Here is a 12455-nt window from a genome sequence, read left to right as displayed (position 1 = left end):
GCAAAGCCCATTTTCACCACCTCTCTTTGAACAAGAGCCTACTCCTCCTCCCTTGGTGCACTCAAGAAAGCTCTTGAGGTTGCCAAGCATAACTTTCCATTGAGCTTTGCTTAATGAAGATGAGCTTTATCAGTCCTGTCATATATTTGCCCATGCTCTTCATATTATCATCAAGTATCATGAGAGACTTTACCATTTTTTCTCATTTGTCATTCTATATGATGTAGTACATTGTTAGTCTCATCTCTCGTGAGATGCACCATAGCTCTATCACTATATATATCTTGTGAGAGACTAATAATAGCCTTTTCAAATCAATTATTATATTCATTTCTTAGGCTTTAAAATATATCTTTTGAAGAAAATGCCTTCTCTTTAATAATTGGATTTTTGAACTTTAAGGCCATCTTTATTATAATGTACTGAGGTATTCCCCCCACTTAGATATAGCAAGAAAATTGACTTTATGACACATTTAATCTATTTATTATTGAAAATTTTCAAGTTGAAAGTTGTTTATTCATGCAAAGGAAGATATCTCGTCTAAGAATGGCATGAGTTGTCCATTACTTTAAATTAATTAATACATTTAAGACAAATGTATCATTGGAAAGGAAGATTAAGAATGCAATAAACTATACATTACTTTAAATTAATTGATATATTTAAGCCAAATGCATCAGTGGCATATGTTCATTTCCTTAACATACATGAAATGGAAGACTCAAGCCTACAACTTTGAATATCTTTATAATAAAGTAAAAAGCACATGCAATAACCAATTTCTCAACAACTCAACCATGTGAAAATCCTCGTACTTCTAGATTGCTCTTTGTGCTATTATGCTTATTACAATAGCTTACCTCTCCTCTTGTGCATAAAAATTCATCTTAGTATTTAGATAATAACAAAAAACACGAAAACATTAGAAAACAAAAAAGTTCAAAACAGAGAGTCAAAGAAGCTTTAGTTTACGCTTAACCCTTAGTGCTCAACTTTTAGAAGTTCACAAGAACTCTTTGGAAGTTTGCAAGAACTTTATGACAAACAAGTGAAGGGTTCATTACTGGGTTCTAACTTCGTGTTTGTAACGAGCTAAGCATCAGTGGGTTCTAACTTCTTATTAGCAACGAAATATGTATATTTGTCCAGATATGGTTTCTTGTTGGACAATGGGTTGTGCTTCACATATTAGGGAGCATATATGTCAAATTTTAGGGAATGCTAAAGGGGACCAGTTCTAAGTTGTCCCTTGAAGTTGGGAATCCTTGTTAGCAAACAACCCATTTTCAAAAGAGAGGATGAATTCCCCAAGGTAGTAGCCTAGTGGAGAAGACTTCGGGCTTTCTATGGGAGGTCATGGGATCCTCTTGGGGACATCTTATACTAAGGGTGTGTTCATGTGCAGGTGGGCACATAGGCAGCTATCCCCACACCTTAGGCTGTCATCGTTTAATCGTCATGGGGCTTGCTTCCACCTTCCTCTTTGGCGATCCTGCGGCGGTGGCAATAGTGTGAAATACTTGCCATTCAAGCTCATGCTCTAGATCAGGGACGATGGTTGTTGCCATGGACATCAAAGATTGTGACTCAACTTGCGATGCCCAGTTCTACCAAAGTTGTGCAGGGTTGTTCACTTGAATCGGTCGAGCGACTAACTCGTGGGGTTCGTCCTGCGGCTTCTCCACCACTGCATATAAAGTGGCCAATATTTGGCAGGGTGGTACCCCCTTGTGGTACTTAGGTGTGTGTGTTGTTACTTGGGTGTGTGTGTAGTCAGGTGAAATTCTCGTGTGTGCGACTAAGAATGGAATAAGACCTTATGAAAAAAAAAAAGAGAGGCTTCACCATTCGAGATAGTTCTCCTTCTGGTTGAACTCGACACTTCACTTTTGCATATTCCATGTGAAACTTAATAAAAGAATCGTGTTAAATGATCCATCCACTTTCAACATATAGTGGGGCAGCTAAACTTGATAAAAGAATCCTTTGTAATGATCCACTTGCAAGATATAGTAGTTGGATGTTTTTGGTTAGTGTGAGAGAGAGATCATCTATATGAAACCAAAATAATAATAGTTATTAATAATTATTATAAAAAGGGAGGATTTTTACGAGTTGTTTTTTTTAAAGGGCAACTTGTTCTAGTATTCCTTAAGAGATTCTAATTTCTTCTCTTGAAAATTTCTACGAAACAGAGATCCATGGTCAACTCAGCGTCGACGCGTTGTTCCTTCCTCGGAGAGTGCTCTTAAAACTCTGTCGCCTTTCCCAACCTCTCGAACATCTACTCCCTTCTTTCCAATTTTGATTTCCAAGCTAATGGAACCCCAAGCTTCCATCGAGCTCACCATCCTCTCTGCAGCAGATATCAAACGCAACTGGCTCGCCTGTAGGTCTCTTGATCTTGTCATCACTGTTAATTTAATGTGTTTTGTTAATCATCTTCTGATTAATGGTTGCAATATCTGGGCACATGTCATCCATCTGATAATTATGGTTAGGGTTTTCATTATGTTATGCAGACGAGTACTGTCTAATCCATATTATTGTGGTTTTTCCTATGATTACTGTACATCTAATACGTCGGCAGGTATCATGCATCTTGGGAATAGGGTTAGGGCTACATCTATTTTATGATTGATGATAGGGTATGGTTAATTTATGTATGTATGATAGACCATTATATGGGTAAGGTCTTATTTATTTTACAATTGCGCATTTTATGATTAGTGTGGCTTGCATAGCATCAATTCTTAGGTCTCATTTAATAATAATATTATTATAGGTTAAATCATGGGTCCATCATCTGCACGGGCATAGTGGTAAAGGCATTCGACTCTGCCAGATGAGGACTGGGTTTGGGCCATGCTTGTAATATGCGGAAGCTTCGGAGAAAGATCGATAACTTCAAAACTCAGAATTCAGCACTCTTTTCGCGATGGAAATTAACGCACAACACTTGAAAGGAGAAGTGCAGAAAATAGAGAGAGAGAGAGAGAGAGAGAGAGAGAGAGAGAGAGAGAGAGAGAGAGAGAGAGAGAGAGAGGACACAGTATTGGGTCCCAATTACCCTCTGTAGGGCCCCACCACGGATGGTGTATTTGCTTTATTAGAATGATGAGAAATCTGAAAGAAAAATACAGCAATATTGGACCTTTTCTTGGCTGGAAAATCCTGCCCTTGACCTTCAGTTCTCCACCCCTTTGCTTAGCAAGTCCCTTGGCTTGTCTAGCCCTTGATTTACTTGAGCACTTGGTGAATAATGAGGTGAATCATTGGGATTATGGCCTCCACTATTTATACTTCCCATCAGGAGCAGTCGGCCAGCATAATGGCAGTCGGCCAGCCCAGAATTGTCCCACGACTGGAAATTCAGCATTAAATGCTGGAAAAATCCCCATAAATTCTGAGCATCTCTTCGTGGCTGGCTGAACATCAGGCGCCTGCTTTTGAAGGTCTGGACACATCTTTTGTCCACAATCCCAGGGCTGGGCTGCCCCATACTTGCCCTACAGCCATATAAAGGCTGTAAGCTCCTGGAAATAGCCTTATCTTTGCCCTAGGGCTGTCCTACAGTCCCTCCATGGCTGGTGGGTTCAGCCTGGACCTTCCTGGCCCTCATGGGGGTGGTTCTACACCATTCCCATGCCCACACTAAGATCCAGGGTAGCCCTATGGGCTGGCCCCTTGTCCTAACAACTATCTACTCAGTGATCTGGCATCCGGTACCATACCAGATACACAGAACCACTGACATCATTCTAGAGGGAGACTCACAGCGCGGACTGGCACTGCTTCATGTGCAGGACAGTGCACACCTGACCTTGGACTCATGTGCAGGACAATGCACACCTGACCTCGGACGACTGAGATGGATCCCTGGCTGACTTGTCCCGGACTGGGCTCACATGGGACTAGTTCACCATCCCAGGTCCTGCACCTTCTGTACAGAAATGTCTACGTGGCATCCAAGTGCGGGATGCACATGACATCCCCTTCTGCTTAACTTGACGGAAGCTGCATAGCCTCCAAATAATCCGTCAATAACGCCGGATAGTCTTCGAAAAACTCTTTGTCGAGCCATACCGCTTCATGAGTTCCTCGGTCGTGAAACTTCATGAGGAACTGTCGTAGTCTTCGGCATGAACCATGCTTGAAACGGTGCAAAAGGATCTGTTCTGGAACCATAACTTCTGCTTCATCCACAATGTCTGGTTTCGCTTCGTCTTTGACCTCTGAAGGGGGTGGACCTGCATATGGCTTTAACCAACTGACATGAAATACATCGTGCATAGTCCAACTCAGAGGTAGCTTTAACTGCATAGACACCTCATTAATCTTTTTCCGGATGGGAAAAGGTCCGAAGCTCCTGAAAGACAACTTTGGGCATTGCTTGCCCACCTGCTTCAATCTTTGCTTCATAATCCGTAGATAAACCCAATATCCTTCCGAAAACTTCATATCCCTTCGGTCTTTATTGGCCTGTCGAGTGTAGGCTTCTTGTGCTTTAGCCAATCTGTCCTTTATTGACTCTAAAATCTCCTGGTAAGACTCCGTCACTCTGTTCGCCTCCGGTACTGAAGACGAAGTCCTGGTTAACAACGACTGGAAAGGTCTTCCAAATGCTGCCTCATATGGAGTCCTGCCAATAGCTGAAGAAAAAGAGTCATTCAAAACAGCTTGAACTAAAGGCAAAAACGATTCCCACTTACCTTGCTGATCGTGGACATAACACTTCAGCACATCAAAGGCCAACTGGTTGTATATCTCTGTCTGGCCGTCTGTTTGTGGGTGGAATGCACTGGAAAAATTTAGCTTAGTACCAAAATCATCAAACAATGCCCTCCAAAAATGACTGGTAAACTTGGCATCTCGGTTTGACACTATGGTTCTAGGAATCCTGCCAATTGGGTACCAATGCCGAATGAATAACTGGGCAACATCGTCGGTGGTCACATTGGCCCTGCAAGGAACAAGCATAACAAATTTGCTAAACCTATCAACAATAGTTAAGCACTGCGTATTACGCTTACTCGGACTGGGAAGCAGATTTGTGACAAAGTCCATCGAAATGTCTTGGAAAGGACCCTCAGGAATTGGCAAGGGCTGTAACAACCCTATCTTCTTTCCACGAGGAGCTTTCACCTTTTGACAAATGTCACAGCGTTGTATATATGTAAACACATCACGCCTCATCTTTGGCCGATAGTATTGCCGTTCTAATTTCTCCATAGTCAAATTCATGCCCCTGTGACCACCTGTAATGGCGTCATGGGCATCATGGAGAAGAGCTATTCGGAATGACTTCATGACACATAGTCGGCCTTTGTAGAAAAGCCAACCATCGCGTATCAGAAAATGGCATGGTCCTGTGGCATCCAATGCTTGTTCCCACTTAGTATCGAATTTCTCGAAATCCGCGTACGTGTGCTTCATGTCCTCTAGTCCTGTACCAACAAGGTCAAGTCTAGTGGTCTGAATCGTAATCACTTGTCCCTTCCTGCTCAAAGCATCGGCCACTGGATTGGCCTTTCCTGGAAGGAACTCAATCATACCACCGAACTGCTGGAATATCTGACTCCAGCGGTGTTGTCGATCACTCCACTGTGCACTTGGCATTGTCTGAATCCAGCGAAATGCGTGATGGTCAGTGCGAACCTCGAAGTCACGGCCATACAGGAAATGTTTCCAATGTTTCAAGGCCTGTATAACTGCTAGGAGTTCACGTTCATAAAATGAGTAGTTCTTCTCGGCGGGCAGTAACTTACAAGACATGTAAGCTACTGGATGACCATTCTGTTGTAACACACCTCCAATTGCGATGTTACTCGCATCGGTGATCACTTGAAATGGTTCGTCCCACGAGGCAAGTGCTAAACAAGGCGCTTCTGACAAAGCCACCTTGAGGTTCTGGAATGCCTCCAACGCTCGTGAAGTCATTCGAATCTTTTGCCTTCTCGTTTTCACTCCCTTTAGCAGATCGGTGAGATCTGCCGAGAGATCAGAAAACTTGTCGATGTGGGTGGAATATGCATGGTATATACCCACAAATGATCTAATGTCATAGGCTGTGTGAGGTACTTCCCAATTAACAATCTCGGCTACTTTAGCCGGATCAAGTCGAATGCCTTCAGCACTAATTATATATCCCAAGTAATGCACCTGGAACAGATAAAATTCTGACTTCTTTTCATTGACGTAGAGCTCGTTGCTTTCCAGCAACTTAAGGACTTTCTCCACAACAATGTCATGCTGCTCAACTGTAGCTGAAAATATGAGTATGTCGTCCAAAAATATAAACACACACTTTCCACGCATCATCATGCAGTTAAATGTAGCTGGGGCGTTCGTCAAACCAAATGGCATGACCACAAATTCATAGTGGGCCCGTTCTGTACGGAAGGCTGTCTTGGGGATGTCTCTCTCTACAATCCGTACCTGGTGGTACCCACTCTTTAAATCCAATTTTGAGAACACCTTTGCTCCATTCAGCCTCTCGAGAATATAGTCAATTCGAGGCAGTTAGCTTGTTGAGTGCACGATAATCGACACACAACCGGGAAGACCCATCTTTCTTCTTGACAAACAAGATCGGTGCTGCAAATGGCGACACGCTGGGGCGGATGAAGCCAGCTTGCAACAATTCTTGGAGTTGGTGGTCCAACTCCGATTCCATTGCCTTAGAAAGGCGATACGGAAACTTGCTCGGGGGTTCCGAGCCTGGGAGGAGGTCAATCCTGTGATCCTTCGGTCTGGACGGGGGGAGTTGGGGAGGGAGGCTGTCCCGAAGAAAAATCTTCTGGAACTTTTCATGGAGAACCGAGTACACTTCTCGGAAGCACTGGCCACCGTCTGGGCTGTATGGATGTAAATCATCGCACACTGTGTGCCTTTCCTGACTGCTCACTTAGCCTGCAAGTGGCTTATGAGCGGAAAGTGCGGAATACCTGGCTCACACTTAATTGTCACCGGGGTGTTTGACACATTCCGATTGATCTGGAACGTGTGCTTGTTCCACTTGACATCAGGAAGAAACTTGTGAAACCACTAGATACCCAAAATTATGTCTGCTCCTACAAGAGGGGCAACCATAAAGTCACGCACAAACTCTATGCCCTGAATCACTAACTTAGCACCTAGAGCTTCATACTTGACGCTCGTCATACCTGTGCTAAAACCCTCAACCTGTTTGTCCACTGGAGTCAGCTCGAAACGGGCACGCCTAGCAGCTTGTTCCGTGACCACATCCTCCGTGCTGCCGCTGTCAAACAAGACAACGACTCTCTGGCCACCTATGTAGCCAAAGGACTTGAGCAATTCGTTGCGCTCATACTCCTGGTCATGGGCGCCCTTCTGCTTATCTTCGAGCTCTCGGCTAATAATTGCTCCAACTAAAGCACCGGGGTTTGAAGAACTAGGGTTAGCCGCTGGGGTCTGTGTGGGAGCTGAGCTCACCATGGAAGTTGTGGAGGCGGCGGCGGCCTTTGGAGGCTTCTTTGGACAATCTCGAGAAGTATGTCCTTTTCTATGACAAAAGAAACATCTAGCCTCCTTCTTGTACTGAGAAAGCTCCTCAGCAGTCAACTTGACACCTGTCTTGCTTGCCTCCGCTTTCTGGTCTGGAGTTAGCTTAGACGCATTGTTCGAGTTCTTAGAGCCAGAGGCTCCCGGGCTCTGGCCTGGGGAAGACCCCGTTTGGTTCTGGCTTTTGCCCCCCGAGGTGTTAGCCCTGGGAGAAGCCGGCTGGGGCTTGCCACCATTGTGTTTCATTTCTGCACTCCTCGCAAGCGAGAGTGCGTCCTCAAAGGTGGCTCTAAACATACGCACCTCCCATTGGATTTGCGTGTTCAGGCCATACAAAAACTGCCCTTTCTTGTCCGTATGAGATAAGCCTAATTGCAGACATAAGGTCGAAATTTCATTGGCAAAGTGAAGGACTGGTTGCACGTTCTGACGCGCTCCCCTGAACTCGTCTTCGAGTCGCTCAAGGTAGTGGGGCGGTAGAAACCGCTGCTTAAAGTCGCGGACGAACTCGTCCCACACATAAGCTACCATACGTGCTCTGGTGTGGGCATGAGCCCACTGAGTACACCAAGGAATGGCCTCACCTTCCAAGTACCAACTGGCTAAGATCACTCTGTTAGTATCTGTTTTCCTCACTGCGGCAAAGTAAGCTTCAAATTGATGTAACCGTGAATAAAGAGTTGTGGGATCGAGTTTACCATTATACTTGTTGAAAATCATTTTCTCGGGAAAATGATTCGAGGGCGCCGCCGGTGTCAATCTGGTGTCCAAAGCTCTGAGGTAACGCTCGTGTTCCACGCGTCGCATGGCGTCGTCTTGTCGTTGTCGGATCTCCAATGCACACATCTGCAACTCAAGCAAGGAGCTTGGCTGCGGCGGCTGTGACCCCGCGAGAGGGTCCCTGTGACGAGGATCTGGTATCTGGGATACGGAAGGAGAGGTTTGGCTGTCTGTTCTGCGATTGCTCGCATCATCTGCTGGAACATGTCTGTGACACTCAAGCCTGGTGCCCTAGTTGGGCTGCCTGGTGCACTCTGGTCCCATGGTGCTGGGTCTCTCTCGTCGCCGAAGCTCACCATAGCAGGAAAATGCAATTCCTTGCCGGAATGCAATCTGACCATCCACTATCTGTGTGGGAGACTTTCCGTAGGCTTTCGGAGGCTAAAAACCAACCGTCCTTCGAGGGATAGGAGTCACTCCGAAAGGGGTAGTCCACCGGCATCTAAAAACCAACCACACGAGCGAGAAAATTTTCTGGTTTTCTTTGCTGAATCTTTGTACTTGAAGTAGGCTATGATACCACTGTAATATGCGGAAGCTTCGGAGAAAGATCGGTAACTTCAAAACTCAAAATTCAACATTCTTTTCGCGACGGAAATTAACGCACAACACTTGAAAGGAGAAGTGCAGAAAATAGAGAGAGAGAGAGAGAGAGATGGAGAGGACACAGTAGTGGGTCCCAATTACCCTCTGTATGGCCCCCACCACGGATGGTGTATTTGCTTTATTAGAATGATGAGAAATCTGAAAGAAAAATACAACAATCTTGGACCTTTTCTTGGCTGGAAAATCCTGCCCTTGACCTTCAGTTCTCCACCCCTTTGCTTAGCAAGTCCCTTGGCTTGTCTAGCCCTTGATTTGCTTGAGCACTTGGTGAATAATGAGGTGAATCATTGGGATTATGGCCTCCACTATTTATACTTCCCATCAGGAGCAGTTGGCCAGTACAAAGGCAGTTGGCCAGCCCAGAATTGTCCCACGACTGGAAATTCAGCATTAAATGCTGAAAAATCCCATTAAATACTGGAAAAATTCCCAGAAATTCTGAGCATCTCTTCGTGGCTGGCTGAACATCAGGCGCCTGCTTCTGAAGGTCTGGACACATCTTTTGTCCACAATCCCAGGGCTGGGCAGCCTGTATGGGCTGCCCCATACTTGCCCTACAGCCATATAAAGGCTGTAAGCTCCTGGAAATAGCCTTACCTTTGCCCTAGGGTTGTCCTACAGCCCCTCCATGGCTGGTGGGTTCAGCCTGGACCTTCCTGGCCCTCATGGGGGTGGTTCTATACCATTCCCATGCCCACACTAAGATCCGGGGTAGCCCTATGGGCTGGCCCCTTGTCCTAACAACTATCTACTCAATGATCTGGCATCCGGTACCATACCAGATACACAGAACCACTGACATCATTCTAGAGGGAGACTCACAGCGCGGATTGGCACTGCTTCATGTGCAGGACAGTGCACACCTGACCTTGGACTCATGTGCAGGACAATGCACACCTGACCTCGGACGACTGAGATGGATCCCTGGCTGACTCGTCCCGGACTGGGCTCACATGGGACCAGTTCACCATCCCAGGTCCTGCACCTTCTGTACAGAAATGTCTACGTGGCATCCAAGTGCGGGATGCACGTGACAATGCTACCTACACCTGCTGGATGTTACTAAATAATATGTATAATTTTTCTATAAAGAGTATTCATGGTTCATCATATGATTGCTATGTCATCCCCATGCTAGAAGTTGTTAATTTAATGCATGGCTAGGTCGTAATCATCCCATTAATCAACTTGCTAGATATTGTTTAATGATTAGTGATTATTTTGTTAAATTGATAACAAGTTCACTGTGTTGATTGACAGTTGATCAAAAGGTTGCAGTGGCATGGGTGGATCCCATGGTAAAGAGGACCACAAAAGCTGCAGTTGGTGGGGGCTCTATGCCAAAGTGGCATGAGAGGCTGATTCTGCCGTTCGATGGTGATTATGGGTCAATACAAGACAAGCAGCTCATTATTGAGATCCACTGCAAAGGCGCTTGGGGTGACACCCTGCTAGGAACTGTGTATGTGCCTCTGGTGGAATTGGCCGTGGATGGGACGAAAGAAGCCAATGCTACCTTGACCTATCAAGTGCGACGACCGTCAGGTAGACGGCACGGAAGTTTGAGTTTTTTGGCCAAAATTGTGAAGCCTGCAAAGAGCAGTCCTATGCATCCACCTTCTGCAGCTCCCTTATTCCAACAGCTGGATCATCATCCTGATTCGGAGTCAAGCCCCCAGCCGGCTCTGGAATCTAGCACATTATACCCACCTGCTGACATTGCGGGTGTCATGTATCCTTCTGTGGAGAGAGTTGATGCCAGTGTATCACTGCCTTATCCAGCTTACCCAGCACCTGAGATTGCTTCTTCTCCACTGCAGCCATACCCACCTGTGAGTTATGCTGCCGACCATGACTCTTACAGGCAGCAGCCAAACTCACCCTACCCGGCATATGAAATGTTTCCCCATCCTCCACAAAATTACCCACCCATGAATAACTCGTACCATAGCCCCCCGGCTCCTTGTGCTCCTCCATATCCTCATTACTCAGATGTGCCCTATCCTCCTGGTGCTCCTCCATATCCTCATTACCCAGATGTGCCCTATCCTCCCCCAGCTCCACATTGCTCGGAGATTCTGTATCCACCTGCTCTCCTGTACCCTGTGGCTCCTTATCCGCCATATCCAGATTATCCCACATATGCCACCACATACCCTCCGCAATACCCTCCAATTTACTGCTGTAATCCTCACACAAACAGATAGGCAGATCCACATACGTCAAAGCGATGTCTGGCTTGGGAGGTATATTTGCTGGACTGTTGGCCTTTCTTGGAATGATTCCCTTTCCAAAGATGGTAGCAAAACACATTATATACATCTCGCTGGCTTTGTCATGGTATTGTAAAGCGTCTGTTGCTCGTTGTATGCAAGATGAAGTCTTCTTGCTTACAGCACTTCTTCTACTTCTACAAAGTGGACTGATGCACAATTTCAAAGACTGCCAAAAAATTTGAAAGAAGGGGTATCTTGCATCTGTATAGAACACATTTGTTGAGGTGGTGGAGTCTGTTTCCTGAGTTCTTCATGCATTGGGCGGCCTGGACTTATTCTTAACAAGATCAATCGCTAAAGATGAGTGCATGATGAAGAGCTACATGACTTCTGTAACTACTATTCATAGCTGAGGGTTTTCCTTTGAAGACAGACTTGCAGGCATTGTGATTTTAGCATATATAAAAAGTCACTTTTGATTCTTTGAAGTTATGTGGATGTGTCTGAAAGCGTTATCTGTATTACTTTTGTCATTTTATCATCCTTTGATAGATTCTCTGTGCATAAATGCCTCAAGATTGTCATAGACCAAGTGGAAACTCATCAGAGAGATCATGTAGTGCAGGGAGCTTAGCAGCGATACGTGCATTTATACACCTTAGTGAAATCTTGTAGTGGACATAATCAACCTTAACTTTACCTTTAAAAGCTTCTGTTGACCCCTTTTTAAGCGTTTTTTCTGCGAAATTGCTACCATGCCTTGCAAGCACTACATGTGGTCTTGGTGTCTACTACCAAGCTTGTATTCAAGCTTTGCTAAACCTTCAATCAGAAGTTTAAGCTGACCCACTTTAAAGTTCTTAGGAGCTGTTGCTCTTCACAGAGGGTAGGGTTTCATGACCACAGATGGCATGTAGACCCACCTCTGGCCAAAGTGGCTAGAGAGAGCTCTTGGAGATTATGGTTATGGGAGGGCCCGCCACTGATGCGTATACAGTGGGATCCTAATGAGTGGCAGTGGCACGATCCCTTCGCCCTTGAGGATGCCCCCGACATCCCCTTTGAGTTCACAGTCCGTCTTGGCCGCAGGATTTAGATGTGAGAGGTTATTAGTATGCCAGCAGCACATTGGCAGACACACAGGGCATCCCCACGTGCTTCCTCCATGATTTTTGGAAGAGGCTGCGGGACAGCTTCGGGCCACGCAAAATTACTCTTTTCCTTTGGCAGATAGCACACAGGAGCTTGGTACTGGGCACCTGGCTGGCAGTTGGAGGTTGGCCGCCTCTTTGTTCTAGGTGTGGACACTCTCTGGAGTCACAATGG

The 12455-nt window shown here is 45.6% G+C and overlaps 1 protein-coding gene across 1 annotated transcript; it reads left to right on the top strand.

Moving 5' to 3' along the window:
* Positions 1-2177: 2177 nt before the first annotated feature.
* On the top strand, positions 2178-11621 carry LOC147637564 (protein SRC2 homolog). Its single transcript, XM_086799357.1, has 2 exons — positions 2178-2392; positions 10174-11621. The coding sequence occupies exons 1-2, from the start codon at positions 2323-2325 to the stop codon at positions 11118-11120; spliced, it is 1017 nt and encodes a 338-aa protein (XP_086655483.1). The 5' UTR covers positions 2178-2322; the 3' UTR covers positions 11121-11621.
* Positions 11622-12455: the final 834 nt, after the last annotated feature.

This window comes from Cibotium barometz, chromosome 6, assembly GCF_041138505.1.
Source record: "Cibotium barometz isolate CiBa-2024 chromosome 6, ASM4113850v1, whole genome shotgun sequence".
In the NCBI taxonomy this organism is placed as follows: domain Eukaryota; kingdom Viridiplantae; phylum Streptophyta; class Polypodiopsida; order Cyatheales; family Cibotiaceae; genus Cibotium; species Cibotium barometz.
This window is presented reverse-complemented; position numbering and strand designations above follow the sequence as displayed.

What these genes read in the sequence shown, in the direction of transcription:
- LOC147637564 (XM_086799357.1), top strand. Translation starts at nt 2,323, where the DNA reads ATGGAACCCCAAGCTTCCATCGAGCTCACCATCCTCTCTGCAGCAGAT. An exon ending in CAAACGCAACTGGCTCGCCT is followed by an intron (nt 2,393 to 10,173) that starts GTAGGTCTCTTG and finishes GTTGATTGACAG; the next exon opens with TTGATCAAAAGGTTGCAGTG.